Below are 26,868 nucleotides of genomic sequence, written 5' to 3'. Positions count from 1 at the left end.
ACTGCTAAGAAGAGAAGAAAATGAAATTGTTGAGTCTTAATAATAATAGAACGAATCATTGTAAGTAATTAAAGATCGTTCTTGATTTTATGTAATAGCTGCAGTATGATAAACAATATATTTTAAGATTCTCATGTAAGTAAGAAGTTATGTCATTGAAACATTGGAATTATAACATTAACCTAAGTAAAAAATTGACGTGTAAAGAAGGTGATTGAGGTCGTTATTTCCAAAAGAGATGCATTTAAAGAGGTCATAGATATTACGCGAGACTCTGCTAATTCGTCCTGAATGTTCGTTTTGTCGTTGGCTTAAAATTTTGACGGATTCTTCTTAATAAACGAGATGATTTTAAAATTTCACTTTGGTTGAGTAGTGCCGGTTTGTAAATTTGAAGGCTGCTTTGTTGAATTCGGAAAGTGCATAATGTATTTTCTGTACGTGTAGATGGCGTTGTGAGCAAATGGCAGTTAAATTTCTAGAGTGTGGCGATTTACATTTTGTGAGTTTTATAAGGAAGCATGTGTGAGTTCAGAAAAACGAAATGGTCAAGCTATATATATATATAATAAAAATAAAGTTAAAAGGAAAGAAGAAACGTAAAAGGGAATTGAGTCCGACTATGTCGGATGGGCTACTCCATACTGCCTATTCACAGGCGCGATCCCACTACTGCACGACGCGGGAACTTTTGCCTGCTGCGTTTCCGCCCTGGGCCGGTTCGCTCCTCATTAATCAACCTGGTGATCCTCGGCTCCCCGAAGATCACCATATCGACGCCGAGCTTAGTGCGGACGCCCGATCAACATAGGTCAGTATACAGCAGAACTCCCAACCTCAAACCGTCCACCAACTCCGGCCTCCAAGTAGCTAGATTACAGGAGCACGCCACAACCCCCAGCCGAAAGTAACTTTTCATAAAGCGGTTTTTATACAAAGTCACTAGAGTGACCTACAATTCTCGATTACCTGTGTCACAAGTTAATCATCATACATGACGAAACAAACAACCACCAAGTAATATCATTTGTACGCCATGAAATAATGGCCTATTCATCATTCCAGACCCACGTACTTTCGATGTGTATTTGAGTTTGAGTTCAATTCAATCCAATGTCCGTTTTCGTCTATGAAGAGCAAAATGCTGTGTCTGAGAGACTATGAAAAGTAAATTGAAATGTGTGTTTACTTTTACGTGAATACGGATTGAAGGAGGTATATGAATAAGACGTCCCACTAGGTATTACAGCTGTTGAATAAAACTCTTTATCGTCTGATTTAGGTTCTTTTATGGAAACAGGGAATCGTTACCGTAGCCCGTAAGACACCGCAAACTCACTTGTACGGAGAAATAGGGATCTAGCTTTAACACGTATGTTTCTTAATTTTTCCTTTACGTCATTGTCTCGTCGAAGAACATATCGTCTTTAAATATGAAAATGTAAGTTCTGCTTATTTGCAATAAATATAATTCTTTTCTGACATTTTCTTCCTAATTCTCGTTCGTCTTACTTTTCTTTACTTGCAGTCGCTTTTGAAATAATCAAGAAAGAGGGTGTGTTTGTGTGTTTTCTTATAGCAAAGCCACATCGGGCTATCTGATCAGCCCACCGAGGGGAATCGAACCCCTGATTTTAGAGTTGTAAATCCGGAGACACACAGCTGTACTAGCGGGGACTCAAGAAAGAACATCAGTTCCTTAAAGCCAGATCTCTGGACGTTAAGATGGCTGTTTCGTTCCGATTTCATTAGTGATTTCCAATTAGTCAAGAGTAAAATATTCGGAAAGACTGAGGAAAACGAGCCGCTCACAAGATGTCACAAAATACTTGTGAATCTCTTGTAATTTCACACACATACACGTGTTTGTATAATAAACGTCGCTTTTCTTTGTTTCCTTTTGTGAATGTCTTAATGTCGAAAGGTAGTGTGGTTCCATAAGAAGATAACAGTATCCACGAAAGGACTTTTTTTTTTTTTTAGTCTGATATGTGACCTGAAGAAACAGTATCCTTCCAGTAACAACTAATTATCGTAATATTTTTTTTATAGACTGCATTGCAGTTACTGAATATACACGTTCGGAAAGTGGCGTTGGTTAATGTTTTGGAAGACTAGCTCAACGCGTTAACCTTTGGAAAGTCTTTGGTCACCAGGTTGACTAGTCCTAACGTGATACACGTTATGTACATATTCCTGCTTTGGGGACGTGTGGCATTTCGTACTATAAGAGTTAAGCAGAATCTATATATAATCTAAATCAGTCCGATGTAGTTATGTAATGTTATATTTAATGTACTATCTTTTCCATGTTGGTATTGTTGATTCTTCGTAATTTATCATTAGGAAATCTAATTTATTTTAAATGATAGAGAAATGTATTTTCTTCTTCTTTTAGCTTTAGAGACTTTAATACTTATGTTCACATTCAACAGAATTATGTTAATGAGGCGATTAACAGGGGCTGTTTCTTTACTTATTCACTAATTCTTTGGTTTTGAATTTCGCTCAAAGTTAGGCAGTGGAAGGCAGCTAGCTGGTCGTCACCACCCACCGCCAACTCTCGGGTTACTCTTTTGCTAACGGTGAGTGGAATTGATAGTCACATTATCACGCCCCCACGGCTGAAAGGGCGAACAAGTTTCGTGCAACGGAGATTCGAACCCGCAACCCTCAAATTAGGAGTAGAGCGCCTTGTTTACCTGGCCATGCTGGGTCTTTTTTTTTTTAAATATATTTTACACAGTTATCTATCAGAAAGTCTTTAGTTATCGGTTTTCACTTGTCTTTCTTGTTACTAATGATTTAATGCTTACTTTCTGAACTATGGTTGCCATGACTGTTAGAATATATTTCAAAAAGTTACTGTAATATAAAGAATGGATGGATTTCAAGAATTCTGTAGTCCTGCATAGCAAACAATAACTCACGTACCCCGTTTCTGTTAAGCAAGGAAATTAGATGCAGTATGTGATACGGACTTTCGAAAACATTTACTCTTGCACTATATTGTTGTTGTTGTTTTCATTCTGTAAAATAATTCACATCTGACAGTAACTGCAGTTGTGTGTATCTTTAATAACATGCAATATAAGAAAACAGGACACATTAGTTTTGTTGTTTTTTGCAACTTTTTATTCTCCCCAACAAAAAAATAGAATAAGTTACAGGTATAAAAATAAAAACAAAAAATTAACTAATGAATGTTCATAATTTTGATTATTTGTCGAAAACAATTGCTTCGTACAACTAATTGTCTCTGGTACTGATATTATTTTCCAAGATTTTAACCTATTAAACTCGTGCCTTCTCCTTATTAAAAAATAATTTTGAAATGGGTTATTAACTTTATATTGACTAGTAATGTGGTAACACGGTAAATATATACCTAATATATTTTTATGTGTATGCGCTAGTTATACGCTTCTTAGAAAATTGAAATGGTAGTCTTACTTTACATATTGAATTGTTAAGAGCATTTCAAATTTCTTATGCCAATAAAATATATATTTATTATTGATATATTTTAAAGTCTAATATAATACGAAATAAGTTACATTCTCGGAAGAAGAAAAACAAAAGGTACAAACATGAAAAGAACTGTTTGTGAACACAGTTAAAAGGAACTTAAATTTATAAAGATACTCCTGTATTGTTTCTTTTAATTCTCTTGCTTTGTGCAATCCTGAGGTCCTTGCACTTTTGGCTCATTTTCCTCCTAATTTGAGGTTCAGTGATAAATGAAAAGTGTGATTTCACTAAATCTAAAAACAAAAAAAAAAACACAATTTACAATATCGAGAAATTGAATGAACATGTTTATCCCTCAACAACACTCAAATGAATATTCTCTAACGAAAATTTACAATGACAACGGTTACCTACAACAACAACAACAAAAAAAAAAAAAAAAACACTTGGGAAAGAGAAATGAGCCAGGTATTGTCGGAATGAAATGTGAGAAGCCGCTTAAAGTGGTAGGACGGACCATGTTACATTTTATAGGGGTGTAGAATATTCGTGTAATATCAGAATTGACTGCTAAGAAGAGAAGAAAATGAAATTGTTGAGTCTTAATAATAATAGAACGAATCATTGTAAGTAATTAAAGATCGTTCTTGATTTTATGTAATAGCTGCAGTATGATAAACAATATATTTTAAGATTCTCATGTAAGTAAGAAGTTATGTCATTGAAACATTGGAATTATAACATTAACCTAAGTAAAAATTGACGTGTAAAGAAGGTGATTGAGGTCGTTATTTCCAAAAGAGATGCATTTAAAGAGGTCATAGATATTACGCGAGACTCTGCTAATTCGTCCTGAATGTTCGTTTTGTCGTTGGCTTAAAATTTTGACGGATTCTTCTTAATAAACGAGATGATTTTAAAATTTCACTTTGGTTGAGTAGTGCCGGTTTGTAAATTTGAAGGCTGCTTTGTTGAATTCGGAAAGTGCATAATGTATTTTCTGTACGTGTAGATGGCGTTGTGAGCAAATGGCAGTTAAATTTCTAGAGTGTGGCGATTTACATTTTGTGAGTTTTATAAGGAAGCATGTGTGAGTTCAGAAAAACGAAATGGTCAAGCTATATATATATATATAAAAATAAAGTTAAAAAAGGAAAGAAGAAACGTAAAGGGAATTGAGTCCGACTATGTCGGATGGGCTACTCCATACTGCCTATTCACAGGCGCGATCCCACTACTGCACGACGCGGGAACTTTTGCCTGCTGCGTTTCCGCCCTGGGCCGGTTCGCTCCTCATTAATCAACCTGGTGATCCTCGGCTCCCCGAAGATCACCATATCGACGCCGAGCTTAGTGCGGACGCCCGATCAACATAGGTCAGTATACAGCAGAACTCCCAACCTCAAACCGTCCACCAACTCCGGCCTCCAAGTAGCTAGATTACAGGAGCACGCCACAACCCCCAGCCGAAAGTAACTTTTCATAAAGCGGTTTTTATACAAAGTCACTAGAGTGACCTACAATTCTCGATTACCTGTGTCACAAGTTAATCATCATACATGACGAAACAAACAACCACCAAGTAATATCATTTGTACGCCATGAAATAATGGCCTATTCATCATTCCAGACCCACGTACTTTCGATGTGTATTTGAGTTTGAGTTCAATTCAATCCAATGTCCGTTTTCGTCTATGAAGAGCAAAATGCTGTGTCTGAGAGACTATGAAAAGTAAATTGAAATGTGTGTTTACTTTTACGTGAATACGGATTGAAGGAGGTATATGAATAAGACGTCCCACTAGGTATTACAGCTGTTGAATAAAAACTCTTTATCGTCTGATTTAGGTTCTTTTATGGAAACAGGGAATCGTTACCGTAGCCCGTAAGACACCGCAAACTCACTTGTACGGAGAAATAGGGATCTAGCTTTAACACGTATGTTTCTTAATTTTTCCTTTACGTCATTGTCTCGTCGAAGAACATATCGTCTTTAAATATGAAAATGTAAGTTCTGCTTATTTGCAATAAATATAATTCTTTTCTGACATTTTCTTCCTAATTCTCGTTCGTCTTACTTTTCTTTACTTGCAGTCGCTTTTTGAAATAATCAAGAAAGAGGGTGTGTTTGTGTGTTTTCTTATAGCAAAGCCACATCGGGCTATCTGATCAGCCCACCGAGGGGAATCGAACCCCTGATTTTAGAGTTGTAAATCCGGAGACACACAGCTGTACTAGCGGGGGACTCAAGAAAGAACATCAGTTCCTTAAAGCCAGATCTCTGGACGTTAAGATGGCTGTTTCGTTCCGATTTCATTAGTGATTTCCAATTAGTCAAGAGTAAAATATTCGGAAAGACTGAGGAAAACGAGCCGCTCACAAGATGTCACAAAATACTTGTGAATCTCTTGTAATTTCACACACATACACGTGTTTGTATAATAAACGTCGCTTTTCTTTGTTTCCTTTTGTGAATGTCTTAATGTCGAAAGGTAGTGTGGTTCCATAAGAAGATAACAGTATCCACGAAAGGACTTTTTTTTTTTTTTAGTCTGATATGTGACCTGAAGAAACAGTATCCTTCCAGTAACAACTAATTATCGTAATATTTTTTTTATAGACTGCATTGCAGTTACTGAATATACACGTTCGGAAAGTGGCGTTGGTTAATGTTTTGGAAGACTAGCTCAACGCGTTAACCTTTGGAAAGTCTTTGGTCACCAGGTTGACTAGTCCTAACGTGATACACGTTATGTACATATTCCTGCTTTGGGGACGTGTGGCATTTCGTACTATAAGAGTTAAGCAGAATCTATATATAATCTAAATCAGTCCGATGTAGTTATGTAATGTTATATTTAAATGTACTATCTTTTCCATGTTGGTATTGTTGATTCTTCGTAATTTATCATTAGGAAATCTAATTTATTTTAAATGATAGAGAAATGTATTTTCTTCTTCTTTTAGCTTTAGAGACTTTAATACTTATGTTCACATTCAACAGAATTATGTTAATGAGGCGATTAACAGGGGCTGTTTCTTTACTTATTCACTAATTCTTTGGTTTTGAATTTCGCTCAAAGTTAGGCAGTGGAAGGCAGCTAGCTGGTCGTCACCACCCACCGCCAACTCTCGGGTTACTCTTTTGCTAACGGTGAGTGGAATTGATAGTCACATTATCACGCCCCCACGGCTGAAAGGGCGAACAAGTTTCGTGCAACGGAGATTCGAACCCGCAACCCTCAAATTAGGAGTAGAGCGCCTTGTTTACCTGGCCATGCTGGGTCTTTTTTTTTTTAAATATATTTTACACAGTTATCTATCAGAAAGTCTTTAGTTATCGGTTTTCACTTGTCTTTCTTGTTACTAATGATTTAATGCTTACTTTCTGAACTATGGTTGCCATGACTGTTAGAATATATTTCAAAAGTTACTGTAATATAAAGAATGGATGGATTTCAAGAATTCTGTAGTCATGCATAGCAAACAATAACTGACGTACCCCGTTTCTGTTAAGCAAGGAAATTAGATGCAGTATATGATACGGACTTTCGAAAACATTTACTCTTGCACTATATTGTTGTTGTTGTTTTCATTCTGTAAAATAATTCACATCTGACAGTAACTGCAGTTGTGTGTATCTTTAATAACATGCAATATAAGAAAACAGGACACATTAGTTTTGTTGTTTTTTGCAACTTTTATTCTCCCAACAAAAAAAATAGAATAAGTTACAGGTATAAAAATAAAACAAAAAAATTAACTAATGAATGTTCATAATTTTGATTATTTGTCGAAAACAATTGCTTCGTACAACTAATTGTCTCTGGTACTGATATTATTTTCCAAGATTTTAACCTATTAAACTCGTGCCTTCTCCTTATTAAAAATAATTTTGAAATGGGTTATTAACTTTATATTGACTAGTAATGTGGTAACACGGTAAATATATACCTAATATATTTTTTATGTGTATGCGCTAGTTATACGCTTCTTAGAAAATTGAAATGGTAGTCTTACTTTACATATTGAATTGTTAAGAGCATTTCAAATTTCTTATGCCAATAAAATATATATTTATTATTGATATATTTTAAAGTCTAATATAATACGAAATAAGTTACATTCTCGGAAGAAGAAAAACAAAAGGTACAAACATGAAAAGAACTGTTTGTGAACACAGTTAAAAGGAACTTAAATTTATAAAGATACTCCTGTATTGTTTCTTTTAATTCTCTTGCTTTGTGCAATCCTGAGGTCCTTGCACTTTTGGCTCATTTTCCTCCTAATTTGAGGTTCAGTGATAAATGAAAAGTGTGATTTCACTAAATCTAAAAAAAAAAAAAAAAAAAACACAATTTACAATATCGAGAAATTGAATGAACATGTTTATCCCTCAACAACACTCAAATGAATATTCTCTAACGAAAATTTACAATGACAACGGTTACCTACAACAACAACAACAAAAAAAAAAAAAAAAACACTTGGGAAAGAGAAATGAGCCAGGTATTGTCGGAATGAAATGTGAGAAGCCGCTTAAAGTGGTAGGACGGACCATGTTACATTTTATAGGGGTGTAGAATATTCGTGTAATATCAGAATTGACTGCTAAGAAGAGAAGAAAATGAAATTGTTGAGTCTTAATAATAATAGAACGAATCATTGTAAGTAATTAAAGATCGTTCTTGATTTTATGTAATAGCTGCAGTATGATAAACAATATATTTTAAGATTCTCATGTAAGTAAGAAGTTATGTCATTGAAACATTGGAATTATAACATTAACCTAAGTAAAAATTGACGTGTAAAGAAGGTGATTGAGGTCGTTATTTCCAAAAGAGATGCATTTAAAGAGGTCATAGATATTACGCGAGACTCTGCTAATTCGTCCTGAATGTTCGTTTTGTCGTTGGCTTAAAATTTTTGACGGATTCTTCTTAATAAACGAGATGATTTTAAAATTTCACTTTGGTTGAGTAGTGCCGGTTTGTAAATTTGAAGGCTGCTTTGTTGAATTCGGAAAGTGCATAATGTATTTTCTGTACGTGTAGATGGCGTTGTGAGCAAATGGCAGTTAAATTTCTAGAGTGTGGCGATTTACATTTTGTGAGTTTTATAAGGAAGCATGTGTGAGTTCAGAAAAACGAAATGGTCAAGCTATATATATATATATAAAAAAATAAAGTTAAAAGGAAAGAAGAAACGTAAAGGGAATTGAGTCCGACTATGTCGGATGGGCTACTCCATACTGCCTATTCACAGGCGCGATCCCACTACTGCACGACGCGGGAACTTTTGCCTGCTGCGTTTCCGCCCTGGGCCGGTTCGCTCCTCATTAATCAACCTGGTGATCCTCGGCTCCCCGAAGATCACCATATCGACGCCGAGCTTAGTGCGGACGCCCGATCAACATAGGTCAGTATACAGCAGAACTCCCAACCTCAAACCGTCCACCAACTCCGGCCTCCAAGTAGCTAGATTACAGGAGCACGCCACAACCCCCAGCCGAAAGTAACTTTTCATAAAGCGGTTTTTATACAAAGTCACTAGAGTGACCTACAATTCTCGATTACCTGTGTCACAAGTTAATCATCATACATGACGAAACAAACAACCACCAAGTAATATCATTTGTACGCCATGAAATAATGGCCTATTCATCATTCCAGACCCACGTACTTTCGATGTGTATTTGAGTTTGAGTTCAATTCAATCCAATGTCCGTTTTCGTCTATGAAGAGCAAAATGCTGTGTCTGAGAGACTATGAAAAGTAAATTGAAATGTGTGTTTACTTTTACGTGAATACGGATTGAAGGAGGTATATGAATAAGACGTCCCACTAGGTATTACAGCTGTTGAATAAAAACTCTTTATCGTCTGATTTAGGTTCTTTTATGGAAACAGGGAATCGTTACCGTAGCCCGTAAGACACCGCAAACTCACTTGTACGGAGAAATAGGGATCTAGCTTTAACACGTATGTTTCTTAATTTTTCCTTTACGTCATTGTCTCGTCGAAGAACATATCGTCTTTAAATATGAAAATGTAAGTTCTGCTTATTTGCAATAAATATAATTCTTTTCTGACATTTTCTTCCTAATTCTCGTTCGTCTTACTTTTCTTTACTTGCAGTCGCTTTTTGAAATAATCAAGAAAGAGGGTGTGTTTGTGTGTTTTCTTATAGCAAAGCCACATCGGGCTATCTGATCAGCCCACCGAGGGGAATCGAACCCCTGATTTTAGAGTTGTAAATCCGGAGACACACAGCTGTACTAGCGGGGGACTCAAGAAAGAACATCAGTTCCTTAAAGCCAGATCTCTGGACGTTAAGATGGCTGTTTCGTTCCGATTTCATTAGTGATTTCCAATTAGTCAAGAGTAAAATATTCGGAAAGACTGAGGAAAACGAGCCGCTCACAAGATGTCACAAAATACTTGTGAATCTCTTGTAATTTCACACACATACACGTGTTTGTATAATAAACGTCGCTTTTTCTTTGTTTCCTTTTGTGAATGTCTTAATGTCGAAAGGTAGTGTGGTTCCATAAGAAGATAACAGTATCCACGAAAGGACTTTTTTTTTTTTTTAGTCTGATATGTGACCTGAAGAAACAGTATCCTTCCAGTAACAACTAATTATCGTAATATTTTTTTTATAGACTGCATTGCAGTTACTGAATATACACGTTCGGAAAGTGGCGTTGGTTAATGTTTTGGAAGACTAGCTCAACGCGTTAACCTTTGGAAAGTCTTTGGTCACCAGGTTGACTAGTCCTAACGTGATACACGTTATGTACATATTCCTGCTTTGGGGACGTGTGGCATTTCGTACTATAAGAGTTAAGCAGAATCTATATATAATCTAAATCAGTCCGATGTAGTTATGTAATGTTATATATATATTTAATGTACTATCTTTTCCATGTTGGTATTGTTGATTCTTCGTAATTTATCATTAGGAAATCTAATTTATTTTAAATGATAGAGAAATGTATTTTCTTCTTCTTTTAGCTTTAGAGACTTTAATACTTATGTTCACATTCAACAGAATTATGTTAATGAGGCGATTAACAGGGGCTGTTTCTTTACTTATTCACTAATTCTTTGGTTTTGAATTTCGCTCAAAGTTAGGCAGTGGAAGGCAGCTAGCTGGTCGTCACCACCCACCGCCAACTCTCGGGTTACTCTTTTGCTAACGGTGAGTGGAATTGATAGTCACATTATCACGCCCCCACGGCTGAAAGGGCGAACAAGTTTCGTGCAACGGAGATTCGAACCCGCAACCCTCAAATTAGGAGTAGAGCGCCTTGTTTACCTGGCCATGCTGGGTCTTTTTTTTTTAAATATATTTTACACAGTTATCTATCAGAAAGTCTTTAGTTATCGGTTTTCACTTGTCTTTCTTGTTACTAATGATTTAATGCTTACTTTCTGAACTATGGTTGCCATGACTGTTAGAATATATTTCAAAAAGTTACTGTAATATAAAGAATGGATGGATTTCAAGAATTCTGTAGTCCTGCATAGCAAACAATAACTCACGTACCCCGTTTCTGTTAAGCAAGGAAATTAGATGCAGTATATGATACGGACTTTCGAAAACATTTACTCTTGCACTATATTGTTGTTGTTGTTTTCATTCTGTAAAATAATTCACATCTGACAGTAACTGCAGTTGTGTGTATCTTTAATAACATGCAATATAAGAAAACAGGACACATTAGTTTTGTTGTTTTTTGCAACTTTTATTCTCCCAACAAAAAAATAGAATAAGTTACAGGTATAAAAATAAAAACAAAAAATTAACTAATGAATGTTCATAATTTTGATTATTTGTCGAAAACAATTGCTTCGTACAACTAATTGTCTCTGGTACTGATATTATTTTCCAAGATTTTAACCTATTAAACTCGTGCCTTCTCCTTATTAAAAATAATTTTGAAATGGGTTATTAACTTTATATTGACTAGTAATGTGGTAACACGGTAAATATATACCTAATATATTTTTATGTGTATGCGCTAGTTATACGCTTCTTAGAAAATTGAAATGGTAGTCTTACTTTACATATTGAATTGTTAAGAGCATTTCAAATTTCTTATGCCAATAAAATATATAATTATTATTGATATATTTTAAAGTCTAATATAATACGAAATAAGTTACATTCTCGGAAGAAGAAAAACAAAAGGTACAAACATGAAAAGAACTGTTTGTGAACACAGTTAAAAGGAACTTAAATTTATAAAGATACTCCTGTATTGTTTCTTTTAATTCTCTTGCTTTGTGCAATCCTGAGGTCCTTGCACTTTTGGCTCATTTTCCTCCTAATTTGAGGTTCAGTGATAAATGAAAAGTGTGATTTCACTAAATCTAAAAACAAAAACCAAAACACACAATTTACAATATCGAGAAATTGAATGAACATGTTTATCCCTCAACAACACTCAAATGAATATTCTCTAACGAAAATTTACAATGACAACGGTTACCTACAACAACAACAAAAAAAAAAAAAAAAAACACTTGGGAAAGAGAAATGAGCCAGGTATTGTCGGAATGAAATGTGAGAAGCCGCTTAAAGTGGTAGGACGGACCATGTTACATTTTATAGGGGTGTAGAATATTCGTGTAATATCAGAATTGACTGCTAAGAAGAGAAGAAAATGAAATTGTTGAGTCTTAATAATAATAGAACGAATCATTGTAAGTAATTAAAGATCGTTCTTGATTTTATGTAATAGCTGCAGTATGATAAACAATATATTTTAAGATTCTCATGTAAGTAAGAAGTTATGTCATTGAAACATTGGAATTATAACATTAACCTAAGTAAAAAATTGACGTGTAAAGAAGGTGATTGAGGTCGTTATTTCCAAAAGAGATGCATTTAAAGAGGTCATAGATATTACGCGAGACTCTGCTAATTCGTCCTGAATGTTCGTTTTGTCGTTGGCTTAAAATTTTTGACGGATTCTTCTTAATAAACGAGATGATTTTAAAATTTCACTTTGGTTGAGTAGTGCCGGTTTGTAAATTTGAAGGCTGCTTTGTTGAATTCGGAAAGTGCATAATGTATTTTCTGTACGTGTAGATGGCGTTGTGAGCAAATGGCAGTTAAATTTCTAGAGTGTGGCGATTTACATTTTGTGAGTTTTATAAGGAAGCATGTGTGAGTTCAGAAAACGAAATGGTCAAGCTATATATATATATAAATAAAAATAAAGTTAAAAGGAAAGAAGAAACGTAAAGGGAATTGAGTCCGACTATGTCGGATGGGCTACTCCATACTGCCTATTCACAGGCGCGATCCCACTACTGCACGACGCGGGAACTTTTGCCTGCTGCGTTTCCGCCCTGGGCCGGTTCGCTCCTCATTAATCAACCTGGTGATCCTCGGCTCCCCGAAGATCACCATATCGACGCCGAGCTTAGTGCGGACGCCCGATCAACATAGGTCAGTATACAGCAGAACTCCCAACCTCAAACCGTCCACCAACTCCGGCCTCCAAGTAGCTAGATTACAGGAGCACGCCACAACCCCCAGCCGAAAGTAACTTTTCATAAAGCGGTTTTTATACAAAGTCACTAGAGTGACCTACAATTCTCGATTACCTGTGTCACAAGTTAATCATCATACATGACGAAACAAACAACCACCAAGTAATATCATTTGTACGCCATGAAATAATGGCCTATTCATCATTCCAGACCCACGTACTTTCGATGTGTATTTGAGTTTGAGTTCAATTCAATCCAATGTCCGTTTTCGTCTATGAAGAGCAAAATGCTGTGTCTGAGAGACTATGAAAAGTAAATTGAAATGTGTGTTTACTTTTACGTGAATACGGATTGAAGGAGGTATATGAATAAGACGTCCCACTAGGTATTACAGCTGTTGAATAAAAACTCTTTATCGTCTGATTTAGGTTCTTTTATGGAAACAGGGAATCGTTACCGTAGCCCGTAAGACACCGCAAACTCACTTGTACGGAGAAATAGGGATCTAGCTTTAACACGTATGTTTCTTAATTTTTCCTTTACGTCATTGTCTCGTCGAAGAACATATCGTCTTTAAATATGAAAATGTAAGTTCTGCTTATTTGCAATAAATATAATTCTTTTCTGACATTTTCTTCCTAATTCTCGTTCGTCTTACTTTTCTTTACTTGCAGTCGCTTTTTGAAATAATCAAGAAAGAGGGTGTGTTTGTGTGTTTTCTTATAGCAAAGCCACATCGGGCTATCTGATCAGCCCACCGAGGGGAATCGAACCCCTGATTTTAGAGTTGTAAATCCGGAGACACACAGCTGTACTAGCGGGGGGACTCAAGAAAGAACATCAGTTCCTTAAAGCCAGATCTCTGGACGTTAAGATGGCTGTTTCGTTCCGATTTCATTAGTGATTTCCAATTAGTCAAGAGTAAAATATTCGGAAAGACTGAGGAAAACGAGCCGCTCACAAGATGTCACAAAATACTTGTGAATCTCTTGTAATTTCACACACATACACGTGTTTGTATAATAAACGTCGCTTTTTCTTTGTTTCCTTTTGTGAATGTCTTAATGTCGAAAGGTAGTGTGGTTCCATAAGAAGATAACAGTATCCACGAAAGGACTTTTTTTTTTTTTTTAGTCTGATATGTGACCTGAAGAAACAGTATCCTTCCAGTAACAACTAATTATCGTAATATTTTTTTTATAGACTGCATTGCAGTTACTAAATATACACGTTCGGAAAGTGGCGTTGGTTAATGTTTTGGAAGACTAGCTCAACGCGTTAACCTTTGGAAAGTCTTTGGTCACCAGGTTGACTAGTCCTAACGTGATACACGTTATGTACATATTCCTGCTTTGGGGACGTGTGGCATTTCGTACTATAAGAGTTAAGCAGAATCTATATATAATCTAAATCAGTCCGATGTAGTTATGTAATGTTATATATATATTTAATGTACTATCTTTTCCATGTTGGTATTGTTGATTCTTCGTAATTTATCATTAGGAAATCTAATTTATTTTAAATGATAGAGAAATGTATTTTCTTCTTCTTTTAGCTTTAGAGACTTTAATACTTATGTTCACATTCAACAGAATTATGTTAATGAGGCGATTAACAGGGGCTGTTTCTTTACTTATTCACTAATTCTTTGGTTTTGAATTTCGCTCAAAGTTAGGCAGTGGAAGGCAGCTAGCTGGTCGTCACCACCCACCGCCAACTCTCGGGTTACTCTTTTGCTAACGGTGAGTGGAATTGATAGTCACATTATCACGCCCCCACGGCTGAAAGGGCGAACAAGTTTCGTGCAACGGAGATTCGAACCCGCAACCCTCAAATTAGGAGTAGAGCGCCTTGTTTACCTGGCCATGCTGGGTCTTTTTTTTTTTAAATATATTTTACACAGTTATCTATCAGAAAGTCTTTAGTTATCGGTTTTCACTTGTCTTTCTTGTTACTAATGATTTAATGCTTACTTTCTGAACTATGGTTGCCATGACTGTTAGAATATATTTCAAAAGTTACTGTAATATAAAGAATGGATGGATTTCAAGAATTCTGTAGTCATGCATAGCAAACAATAACTGACGTACCCCGTTTCTGTTAAGCAAGGAAATTAGATGCAGTATATGATACGGACTTTCGAAAACATTTACTCTTGCACTATATTGTTGTTGTTGTTTTCATTCTGTAAAATAATTCACATCTGACAGTAACTGCAGTTGTGTGTATCTTTAATAACATGCAATATAAGAAAACAGGACACATTAGTTTTGTTGTTTTTTGCAACTTTTTATTCTCCCCAACAAAAAAATAGAATAAGTTACAGGTATAAAAATAAAAACAAAAAATTAACTAATGAATGTTCATAATTTTGATTATTTGTCGAAAACAATTGCTTCGTACAACTAATTGTCTCTGGTACTGATATTATTTTCCAAGATTTTAACCTATTAAACTCGTGCCTTCTCCTTATTAAAAATAATTTTGAAATGGGTTATTAACTTTATATTGACTAGTAATGTGGTAACACGGTAAATATATACCTAATATATTTTTATGTGTATGCGCTAGTTATACGCTTCTTAGAAAATTGAAATGGTAGTCTTACTTTACATATTGAATTGTTAAGAGCATTTCAAATTTCTTATGCCAATAAAATATATAATTATTATTGATATATTTTAAAGTCTAATATAATACGAAATAAGTTACATTCTCGGAAGAAGAAAAACAAAAGGTACAAACATGAAAAGAACTGTTTGTGAACACAGTTAAAAGGAACTTAAATTTATAAAGATACTCCTGTATTGTTTCTTTTAATTCTCTTGCTTTGTGCAATCCTGAGGTCCTTGCACTTTTGGCTCATTTTCCTCCTAATTTGAGGTTCAGTGATAAATGAAAAGTGTGATTTCACTAAATCTAAAAAAAAAAAAAAAAACACACAATTTACAATATCGAGAAATTGAATGAACATGTTTATCCCTCAACAACACTCAAATGAATATTCTCTAACGAAAATTTACAATGACAACGGTTACCTACAACAACAACAACAAAAAAAAAAAAAAAAACACTTGGGAAAGAGAAATGAGCCAGGTATTGTCGGAATGAAATGTGAGAAGCCGCTTAAAGTGGTAGGACGGACCATGTTACATTTTATAGGGGTGTAGAATATTCGTGTAATATCAGAATTGACTGCTAAGAAGAGAAGAAAATGAAATTGTTGAGTCTTAATAATAATAGAACGAATCATTGTAAGTAATTAAAGATCGTTCTTGATTTTATGTAATAGCTGCAGTATGATAAACAATATATTTTAAGATTCTCATGTAAGTAAGAAGTTATGTCATTGAAACATTGGAATTATAACATTAACCTAAGTAAAAATTGACGTGTAAAGAAGGTGATTGAGGTCGTTATTTCCAAAAGAGATGCATTTAAAGAGGTCATAGATATTACGCGAGACTCTGCTAATTCGTCCTGAATGTTCGTTTTGTCGTTGGCTTAAAATTTTGACGGATTCTTCTTAATAAACGAGATGATTTTAAAATTTCACTTTGGTTGAGTAGTGCCGGTTTGTAAATTTGAAGGCTGCTTTGTTGAATTCGGAAAGTGCATAATGTATTTTCTGTACGTGTAGATGGCGTTGTGAGCAAATGGCAGTTAAATTTCTAGAGTGTGGCGATTTACATTTTGTGAGTTTTATAAGGAAGCATGTGTGAGTTCAGAAAAACGAAATGGTCAAGCTATATATATATATATAAAAAATAAAGTTAAAAGGAAAGAAGAAACGTAAAGGGAATTGAGTCCGACTATGTCGGATGGGCTACTCCATACTGCCTATTCACAGGCGCGATCCCACTACTGCACGACGCGGGAACTTTTGCCTGCTGCGTTTCCGCCCTGGGCCGGTTCGCTCCTCATTAATCAACCTGGTGATCCTCGGCTCCCCGAAGATCACCATATCGACGCCGAGCTTAGTGCGGACGCCCGATCAACATAGGTCAGTATACAGCAGAACTCCCAACCTCAAACCGTCCACCAACTCCGGCCTCCAAGTAGCTAGATTACAGGAGCACGCCACAACCCCCCAGCCGAAAGTAACTTTTCATAAAGCGGTTTTTATACAAAGTCACTAGAGTGACCTACAATTCTCGATTACCTGTGTCACAAGTTAATCATCATACATGACGAAACAAACAACCACCAAGTAATATCATTTGTACGCCATGAAATAATGGCCTATTCATCATTCCAGACCCACGTACTTTCGATGTGTATTTGAGTTTGAGTTCAATTCAATCCAATGTCCGTTTTCGTCTATGAAGAGCAAAATGCTGTGTCTGAGAGACTATGAAAAGTAAATTGAAATGTGTGTTTACTTTTACGTGAATACGGATTGAAGGAGGTATATGAATAAGACGTCCCACTAGGTATTACAGCTGTTGAATAAAAACTCTTTATCGTCTGATTTAGGTTCTTTTATGGAAACAGGGAATCGTTACCGTAGCCCGTAAGACACCGCAAACTCACTTGTACGGAGAAATAGGGATCTAGCTTTAACACGTATGTTTCTTAATTTTTCCTTTACGTCATTGTCTCGTCGAAGAACATATCGTCTTTAAATATGAAAATGTAAGTTCTGCTTATTTGCAATAAATATAATTCTTTTCTGACATTTTCTTCCTAATTCTCTTTCGTCTTACTTTTCTTTACTTGCAGTCGCTTTTTGAAATAATCAGGAAAGAGGGTGTGTTTGTGTGTTTTTCTTATAGCAAAGCCACATCGGGCTATCTGATCAGCCCACCGAGGGGAATCGAACCCCTGATTTTGGAGTTGTAAATCCGGAGACTCACAGCTGTACTAGCGGGGGACTCAAGAAAGAACATCAGTTCCTTAAAGCCAGATCTCTGGACGTTAAGATGGCTGTTTCGTTCCGATTTCATTAGTGATTTCCAATTAGTCAAGAGTAAAATATTCGGAAAGACTGAGGAAAACGAGCCGCTCACAAGATGTCACAAAATACTTGTGAATCTCTTGTAATTTCACACACATACACGTGTTTGTATAATAAACGTCGCTTTTTCTTTGTTTCCTTTTGTGAATGTCTTAATGTCGAAAGGTAGTGTGGTTCCATAAGAAGATAACAGTATCCACGAAAGGACTTTTTTTTTTTTTTTAGTCTGATATGTGACCTGAAGAAACAGTATCCTTCCAGTAACAACTAATTATCGTAATATTTTTTTTATAGACTGCATTGCAGTTACTGAATATACACGTTCGGAAAGTGGCGTTGGTTAATGTTTTGGAAGACTAGCTCAACGCGTTAACCTTTGGAAAGTCTTTGGTCACCAGGTTGACTAGTCCTAACGTGATACACGTTATGTACATATTCCTGCTTTGGGGACGTGTGGCATTTCGTACTTTAAGAGTTAAGCAGAATCTATATATAATCTAAATCAGTCCGATGTAGTTATGTAATGTTATATATATATTTAATGTACTATCTTTTCCATGTTGGTATTGTTGATTCTTCGTAATTTATCATTAGGAAATCTAATTTATTTTAAATGATAGAGAAATGTATTTTCTTCTTCTTTTAGCTTTAGAGACTTTAATACTTATGTTCACATTCAACAGAATTATGTTAATGAGGCGATTAACAGGGGCTGTTTCTTTACTTATTCACTAATTCTTTGGTTTTGAATTTCGCTCAAAGTTAGGCAGTGGAAGGCAGCTAGCTGGTCGTCACCACCCACCGCCAACTCTCGGGTTACTCTTTTGCTAACGGTGAGTGGAATTGATAGTCACATTATCACGCCCCCCACGGCTGAAAGGGCGAACAAGTTTCGTGCAACGGAGATTCGAACCCGCAACCCTCAAATTAGGAGTAGAGCGCCTTGTTTACCTGGCCATGCTGGGTCTTTTTTTTTTAAATATATTTTACACAGTTATCTATCAGAAAGTCTTTAGTTATCGGTTTTCACTTGTCTTTCTTGTTACTAATGATTTAATGCTTACTTTCTGAACTATGGTTGCCATGACTGTTAGAATATATTTCAAAAGTTACTGTAATATAAAGAATGGATGGATTTCAAGAATTCTGTAGTCATGCATAGCAAACAATAACTGACGTACCCCGTTTCTGTTAAGCAAGGAAATTAGATGCAGTATATGATACGGACTTTCGAAAACATTTACTCTTGCACTATATTGTTGTTGTTGTTTTCATTCTGTAAAATAATTCACATCTGACAGTAACTGCAGTTGTGTGTATCTTTAATAACATGCAATATAAGAAAACAGGACACATTAGTTTTGTTGTTTTTTGCAACTTTTTATTCTCCCCAACAAAAAAATAGAATAAGTTACAGGTATAAAAATAAAAACAAAAAATTAACTAATGAATGTTCATAATTTTGATTATTTGTCGAAAACAATTGCTTCGTACAACTAATTGTCTCTGGTACTGATATTATTTTCCAAGATTTTAACCTATTAAACTCGTGCCTTCTCCTTATTAAAAATAATTTTGAAATGGGTTATTAACTTTATATTGACTAGTAATGTGGTAACACGGTAAATATATACCTAATATATTTTTATGTGTATGCGCTAGTTATACGCTTCTTAGAAAATTGAAATGGTAGTCTTACTTTACATATTGAATTGTTAAGAGCATTTCAAATTTCTTATGCCAATAAAATATATAATTATTATTGATATATTTTAAAGTCTAATATAATACGAAATAAGTTACATTCTCGGAAGAAGAAAAACAAAAGGTACAAACATGAAAAGAACTGTTTGTGAACACAGTTAAAAGGAACTTAAATTTATAAAGATACTCCTGTATTGTTTCTTTTAATTCTCTTGCTTTGTGCAATCCTGAGGTCCTTGCACTTTTGGCTCATTTTCCTCCTAATTTGAGGTTCAGTGATAAATGAAAAGTGTGATTTCACTAAATCTAAAAAAAAAACACAATTTACAATATCGAGAAATTGAATGAACATGTTTATCCCTCAACAACACTCAAATGAATATTCTCTAACGAAAATTTACAATGACAACGGTTACCTACAACAACAACAACAAAAAAAAAAAAAAAAAACACTTGGGAAAGAGAAATGAGCCAGGTATTGTCGGAATGAAATGTGAGAAGCCGCTTAAAGTGGTAGGACGGACCATGTTACATTTTATAGGGGTGTAGAATATTCGTGTAATATCAGAATTGACTGCTAAGAAGAGAAGAAAATGAAATTGTTGAGTCTTAATAATAATAGAACGAATCATTGTAAGTAATTAAAGATCGTTCTTGATTTTATGTAATAGCTGCAGTATGATAAACAATATATTTTAAGATTCTCATGATTTCTTACCTCTTAATTTTATTTAGATATTTAAGAAACAACAGCAACACATATCTCGAGCATACTTTTACAGATACATTACTGTAAAACTCACCGACAATAAGGCTAACTTTGTCCTGGTTTAAAACAGTTCTTGTTTCTCCACTTTTTAACCCAAGTCTTTTACCTGTCACATGACTGTTGACCATTTCTTGTTCAGTGAACAAAGCTGTCATAAGTTTGCAGGTCATCTTTTTGTAATCTTTACATAAGCCTATTGGATAAACCATGTTGCCTATGAGTAGATCTGCCATCAACTGAAGTTAAAAAAATGAAAGAATGTTTAGTAAGACCGGTGCTCACTATGCCTTTTACTGCTGCTATACACATATATCGCTGTAGTTTTAAAATAAGTGTTCCAATGTCCTTTGAGTAAGTTTTGTGCCATTTCATAAATATCTATGGGATGTAGAGAGCTGTTTCTACTTTTAACAATTATTGTATTTATATTTATACTGAATTGTGATATACCTATATATATACACACACACACACACACACACATACACACACACACACACACATTCATATATATTACAACCATATGATATTCAAGCCATGAACCAAAACACATTAACATATTTTTTTAATTTCTAAAATAAGCTGCACTTTTAAAAAAAAAACGCAATCCTAGAGGGCAAGCTACAACGTGGGATTATAAAATGTACGAGGTCTGTTCAAAATATACGCGGACTGACGTCATAAAACAAAATGTACTTTATTTAGAAGTTACAGGTCTGGGACCCCTTTAAAGTACTCTCCTCCCCAACGCACACACTTATCCCAACGGTGTTTCCACTTGTTGAAACAGTTCCTGGCACGCTTCTTTTGTAATGTCCTCCAGCTCCTTCGTCGCATTTGCCTTAATCTCGGGAATCGTCTCAAATCTTCTTCCTTTCAAGGGTCTTTGAGTTTGGGGAACAAGAAAAAATCACAAGAAGCAATGTCAGGTGAGTAGGGGTGGGGAAGAACAGTGATCGAGTGTTTGGCCAAAAACTCACGAGTTCTAAGGGCTGAATGGGCTAGAGAGTTGTCGTGATGGAAAAACCAGTCGCCACTCCTACACATTTCTGGCCTTTTGCGACAGATGGCGTCCCTCAGGCGTTTCAGAAATTCAATGTAGTAAGTCTGGTTCACTGTGGAGCCTTTGGGGAGGTACTAGTGGTGAACAACACCTTTAGCATCAAGAAAACTGTCAGCATCACCTTGACCTTGGATCGAACTTGGCATGCTTTTTTTGGATCTGGGGATGTTTCACCCATCCACTGGGACGATTGGACCTTCGTTTCAATGTCATAACCATAAACCCATGATTTATCACCTGTTATGATCCTTGACAAGAAGTTTTCATCTTCTTCTGAACAATCAAACGGTTCCTGACAAACCTGGACGCAATGGGCTTTTGTTCGTCTGTCATCCGCGTGGCACAAATTTCGCAGCAACGTGGTGCATCTTCAATTTTTCGGTCAAAATCTCGTAACAAGATCCAACTGATATCCCACACTCTTCAGCAAGCTCCTGACAGTCAGACGTCGATTTGCCCGCACCAGGGTGTTGATTTTGTCGACGTGGGTCGTCAGTTGATGTGGAAGGACGTCCAGGACGCTCATCATCTTCAATGGACTTTCGACCATCCTTAAAACGTTCATGCAACTTGAAACATGCCGTGACGCTTCATAGCAACATCACCGTAAGCCGTGTTAAGCATAGCAAAAGTTTCAGTCGCAGATTTTCCAAGTGTAACACAAAATTTCACAGCAAGTCGTTGCTCCTTCAGGTCATTCATTCTGAAATCCGCCAAACGAAAAAATCACACTTCACTTAAAAACGCATAGCTAATACACAAATGAAGATATCTGCAATCGGAAATGGCGTCGTAATCAGCTGATCTGTGTGAACCTAGCGACACCAAGCGGATTCCCCTGGAACCAACTGGAGCAGCAATTCAAACACTCAGCGTATTTTTTGAACAGACCTCATATATAGGTTTTAGAGGTGACTGAAGAAGCAAGACTCATATTGCAATGGGGATACACCACCTGTCAGTCTTAACCTCAAATTTGCTTGTCTCACATAAGTATTTGAATTGAAATTCATTACATTTTTATTTTTAATACCATGTTTTTACTCACAAATATTTTATCAAATTGTTTTTTCAAAATTATGTGTTTGTTTCAGATAACATTATTATGATATGAAATACTCTGTCATCTCACTCTGGTAATAATTCAGTTTGACTGCAGCTACCATAACAAACGTAACTAATTTGAAATCATAACTTACTTTGCACTTTCTACACACTTGGCTAATATCATTTTAATGGAAGCTCTTGAAAACTTACATTGTTATCTGCACACATATTGTAGGCATCAGAGTGAACACTGGTGGTACTGTTTCCTCCTGTAAAATACAGGCACGACAGATGCAAATTATAAATAATTTCATCCTAATAAACATATACAATGTACCTTTGTCACAACTTCATAAATATACTGAAAAATATATTAAAAAATTTCAAAGTATCTGCACTCATTGTATTTAAAACCAGTATATGTACATATCCATTTTTATTATATTAGTGTACACTAATAATTTATAATTACTATAAATGTACAGAATGAAATATTTTATTTCATGCCTCTTTGAAAGTCAGTGACAAATGTATTCAATGAAAAACTGTTACAATTCATACATTCTCTCATGAAGCATGTGATTTTCCCCCATAAAAAATGAAAATGCACATCTGAGAACAATTTTATATTTCATAACAACATATATATACACATTATTTAAATTCTGATATTACAAAATTATCAAAACAAAACACAGGTTAAGTGAAAGATCTTCATTGAAGGAACCAATCAGGTTCTAAGTTATGTGCAACACAAATATTGACAAACAATCAGTTCTTATTTGAAATAGAATGTGCACATCTGATACCAACAGTATAGTCAAATGTTGAAAATGTAATGTTCAGTTTGATAATATACTGTTCTTCTTGCATCATATAAATCTTCAACTCCACAGATACTCTCTTTCCCTCCCTTCATAGCGGTAAACAAGGAGACTGAAAAATAAAAAAATAAACAATCAAATTTTGTTGAGATACAAAAACATCCTTCACACATATCCACCAACAATTACTTTACCTTCCATTAAGTACACTTGTTTCCACATGGAAAAAGTAAAACATAATTTCATTGATAATGGTGTTAGCAATAATTTGAGAAAGCTCTTGGGAGGTGAAAAAACCCAAAGAATGGAAAGTGAAAATACACGAGACAGACTTTTTACTAACATAATGGAAATATCCTATCTCTACTATTACCAGTTTGTTACAACCATATCAACTGTACCTTTCATTTCCTTTATATTTAACTGTCTACATGTAAATTATGTATGTTTTTTCCACACCCTAGCAATGAGGCTTTTTAATAAAATACAGTGTGAAAGAAATGCATTATATTAAAGGAATTTATACTTGTAGTAAGCCCAATATAACATACATGAAAGGTATTAAAACCTGATGAAAGTTCAAAGTGTTACATATATAATGTATTATTGTTGTTTCATTTTCTTTACAATTGCAGTTTTAGTGGTATTAGTGTTGCATTTCCTAGGTTAGTATGAAATCAAGTGCTTTACCAACTATTACCAGTAAGATACTAAATTTTTAGAAACTCAAACTGCAACATAATGCATTGGTAAATATTTATTTCAAAGCTTCACTGAAGAACAAACTGCTTCTTCAGTCTGGGACCACTTGTCGATGTCAACAGATTTGGAATTTCTGCTGTCTCTTCCTATTGTGGTCCCTTAACACAACAAAAATTCAAAATATAAGTATGTGAATCATGTATTCCTGTTAAAATAAACACACTAAAACTGTACATTTTAACACACAATTCATGTGAAAAGACAAGTCACAGTTTTCCATAAAAAATAACATATCACCTATATAGAAGTAACAGCATACAAGCTAAAAAACATAGAGGAAGCATTGAGTGTGCAACTTTGCAAGTAGATAAATGCATAAGGGTTCTAATCCTTTTGGTTGTTAAAGCAAAGTTTTAATGAATCACCAGTAATAATGGTAAAAAAGCCACCAGACTTTTTATTACTTGAACAAACATCATGTTTCTTGCATAAAATAATAAAATGACACTTAGAAACAATTCTTAGGTTCAGGAAAATTTTATTTTAAAAAAGCAGACAGTTTTTCTCAAAACCTTCAATCTAAGAAACAAAACTATGCCAAAATTTTAAAATGTATTCTTCCCAAAATCTGAAAATGAACATTTAAAAATTAAATAAGGTATGAGAAATGTTAAGAGAAAAATGCAATTATATGCAAAAGAACCAATTAAACTTTGGCCATAATTTTACATTTAGATTACATTCACTTTGTACTCAAGGTAAACAACTCGATGTCTTGAAAAAATGCCATGTTTAACACCAGCTGGTAGAGAGTCATTTCAGTATACTAGTTAACATTGGTGGTTCTTGATTCAAGTCAAGCTACTTTTCACCTATTTCATTTTAGACCATTAGAATTAGTAACACCACCTGTAATAGTAGATACATGGATATCTACTCTAAGGTTTCCAGTAATGAGAGGTCTGAGACAATGTTCAACACATTAGCCTGCTAAGGCTTTCACACCTCAGCTGTCTAACTGGTTTGTGGCAATATATCAAGTTTACTCCTATTTCTCATTTTAAAAATATCTATTTTGTCATTCTTTAGGTTACTGGAATGCCATTCACTTCTTATTTCCTTACCTTTAACTTCAGTAACTATTCCTCTTCCACATGTAACACTGAAGTATTTCACATTAGGTATATTACAAAAGTAGATGCAGTAAACCATTCCTTAATATATTATCACTTGTATGAAAAAGCATGCCACATATCCAGGGTTAATTGTGGAATAATATATATATATATATATATATATATGCTATAACCTACATGAATGGATGTATCACACATTTCAGATGAATCTGCAAAAGGTTTAGGCCTTCTATTATATGTGTGGGTGATGTACCACACGTCCCTTGAAATATTTACTTAGTTTTTAGTGATCGTAAAATAGTCTTCTAGTGAAATTGAACCAATTAAAACGTTTTCTACTTGTGACAATATCTTATAGTGTACAGTAAATATCACACACACATACACTTCTAATCAAATTTCCAAGTTTGTTTTTATTATTTTACTGTTTTCACATTAAGTGGCATAATAAAATCTTATATATAATAAATCCATACATATACACATAATTTTGCATTTTAACAGTAATATTTTTAAAAGTACTTGCCAAGTATTACAGAACTGTAAGACTTCGACATGCTCTCTCCTCGGATTAAAACTAGGAATTTAAGGTTAATTGGAAGAACATATCGTGTTACAGTAATACTGATAAGCTAGTTACTGATTAACTACTAAATTTTAAAGCCATCAGTCAGTAACAAGATATAATTTATCTTATCACTGTAATACTACTACTACTAGTAGTTCTTGGAAGTGCTTTATACGAAGTTTACTTATTTTAAATTACCTATATGAATGACTGATAGCGCTACTATTATTATATTAATATACATGTATACGAATGTTAAACTTACACTAAGCCCAACAAATCTGATGCTAAGTTTTTCTTTGTTTAGTGCAAAAATCAATCCTAATTACATATGTACTAGCTAATCCAGTAATAGCAGTATTGTACAATTTGTATTTCACTCTAGTAAAAATTTATCACTACTCAAAAATCGAAACAGTGACTATCTACAGTTGTATTATCAACCTTTTCGCTACTAATATTAGGCTTACTGTTAGTCTTACTAACATTCGATAAAAATAGAGCGACACTTAAATACTTTAACATTCATTTTTTTATAATAAACCTTCAGAAAAATGGAAACTGAAATTTGACTTCAAAGAATGAAATGATCAACTAAATAGAGTGTACATTAAATTTAAATTTTATGTTACCCAGTGAAAGAAGTAATTACTATTCTTCCCGATAAACACACGTTAAATTTTCTTCAGTTTCACCATTTTTACACATCGTTGATCATTTTGGCGAAGGTGACAAAATAAATATACGTGAGATAATATGGATATTTCTACCCTAATCAAAATAAAAAACTTATGATATTGGAAGCTATACAAAATATCATTTTTTAATGTGACTTGATGTTTAAATTATTATTATTAATCATTTTAACTTTGTTCTTGCCAGACTAACTTATATACATCTAATAAGGTAGATGGATTTAATTTTATTTTGTCACTTACTGTCAACTTGCGATAACACAGTTTACATTTTTTTCAAAATACTCTTTGTTTGTTTGTTTTCGAATTTCGCACAAAGCTACTCGAGGGCTATCTGTGCTAGCCGTCCCTAATTTAGCAGTGTAAGACTAGAGGGAAGGCAGCTAGTCATCACCACCCACCGCCAACTCTTGGGCTACTCTTTTAC

The 26,868-nt window shown here is 34.6% G+C and overlaps 1 protein-coding gene across 5 annotated transcripts; it reads right to left on the bottom strand.

Annotated features, from left to right (window-relative positions):
- Positions 1 to 19,292: 19,292 nt before the first annotated feature.
- On the bottom strand, positions 19,293 to 26,513 carry LOC143247347 (uncharacterized). Of its 5 annotated transcripts, none has more exons than XM_076495258.1 (5): positions 26,379 to 26,513; positions 23,326 to 23,452; positions 22,727 to 22,785; positions 20,441 to 20,642; positions 19,293 to 19,943 (listed from the first exon to the last, which is right to left on the bottom strand). In XM_076495258.1, exons 2-5 carry the CDS (start codon positions 23,390 to 23,392, stop codon positions 19,813 to 19,815), a joined length of 459 nt encoding a protein of 152 aa, XP_076351373.1. In that variant the 5' UTR covers positions 23,393 to 23,452; positions 26,379 to 26,513; the 3' UTR covers positions 19,293 to 19,812. The 5 variants fall into 5 exon arrangements, with proteins under 5 accessions (XP_076351373.1, XP_076351376.1, XP_076351374.1 ...); XM_076495261.1 differs by having other exon boundaries at positions 26,399 to 26,477; XM_076495259.1 differs by lacking the exon at positions 26,379 to 26,513 and adding an exon at positions 25,705 to 26,361.
- Between the last annotated feature and the right edge of the window lie 355 nt (positions 26,514 to 26,868).

The sequence above is a fragment of the Tachypleus tridentatus genome, chromosome 3, assembly GCF_004210375.1.
Source record: "Tachypleus tridentatus isolate NWPU-2018 chromosome 3, ASM421037v1, whole genome shotgun sequence".
Lineage (NCBI taxonomy): Eukaryota > Metazoa > Arthropoda > Merostomata > Xiphosura > Limulidae > Tachypleus > Tachypleus tridentatus.
Note: the sequence above shows the minus strand (reverse complement) of the source record. Positions and strands in the feature narration are given on the sequence as shown.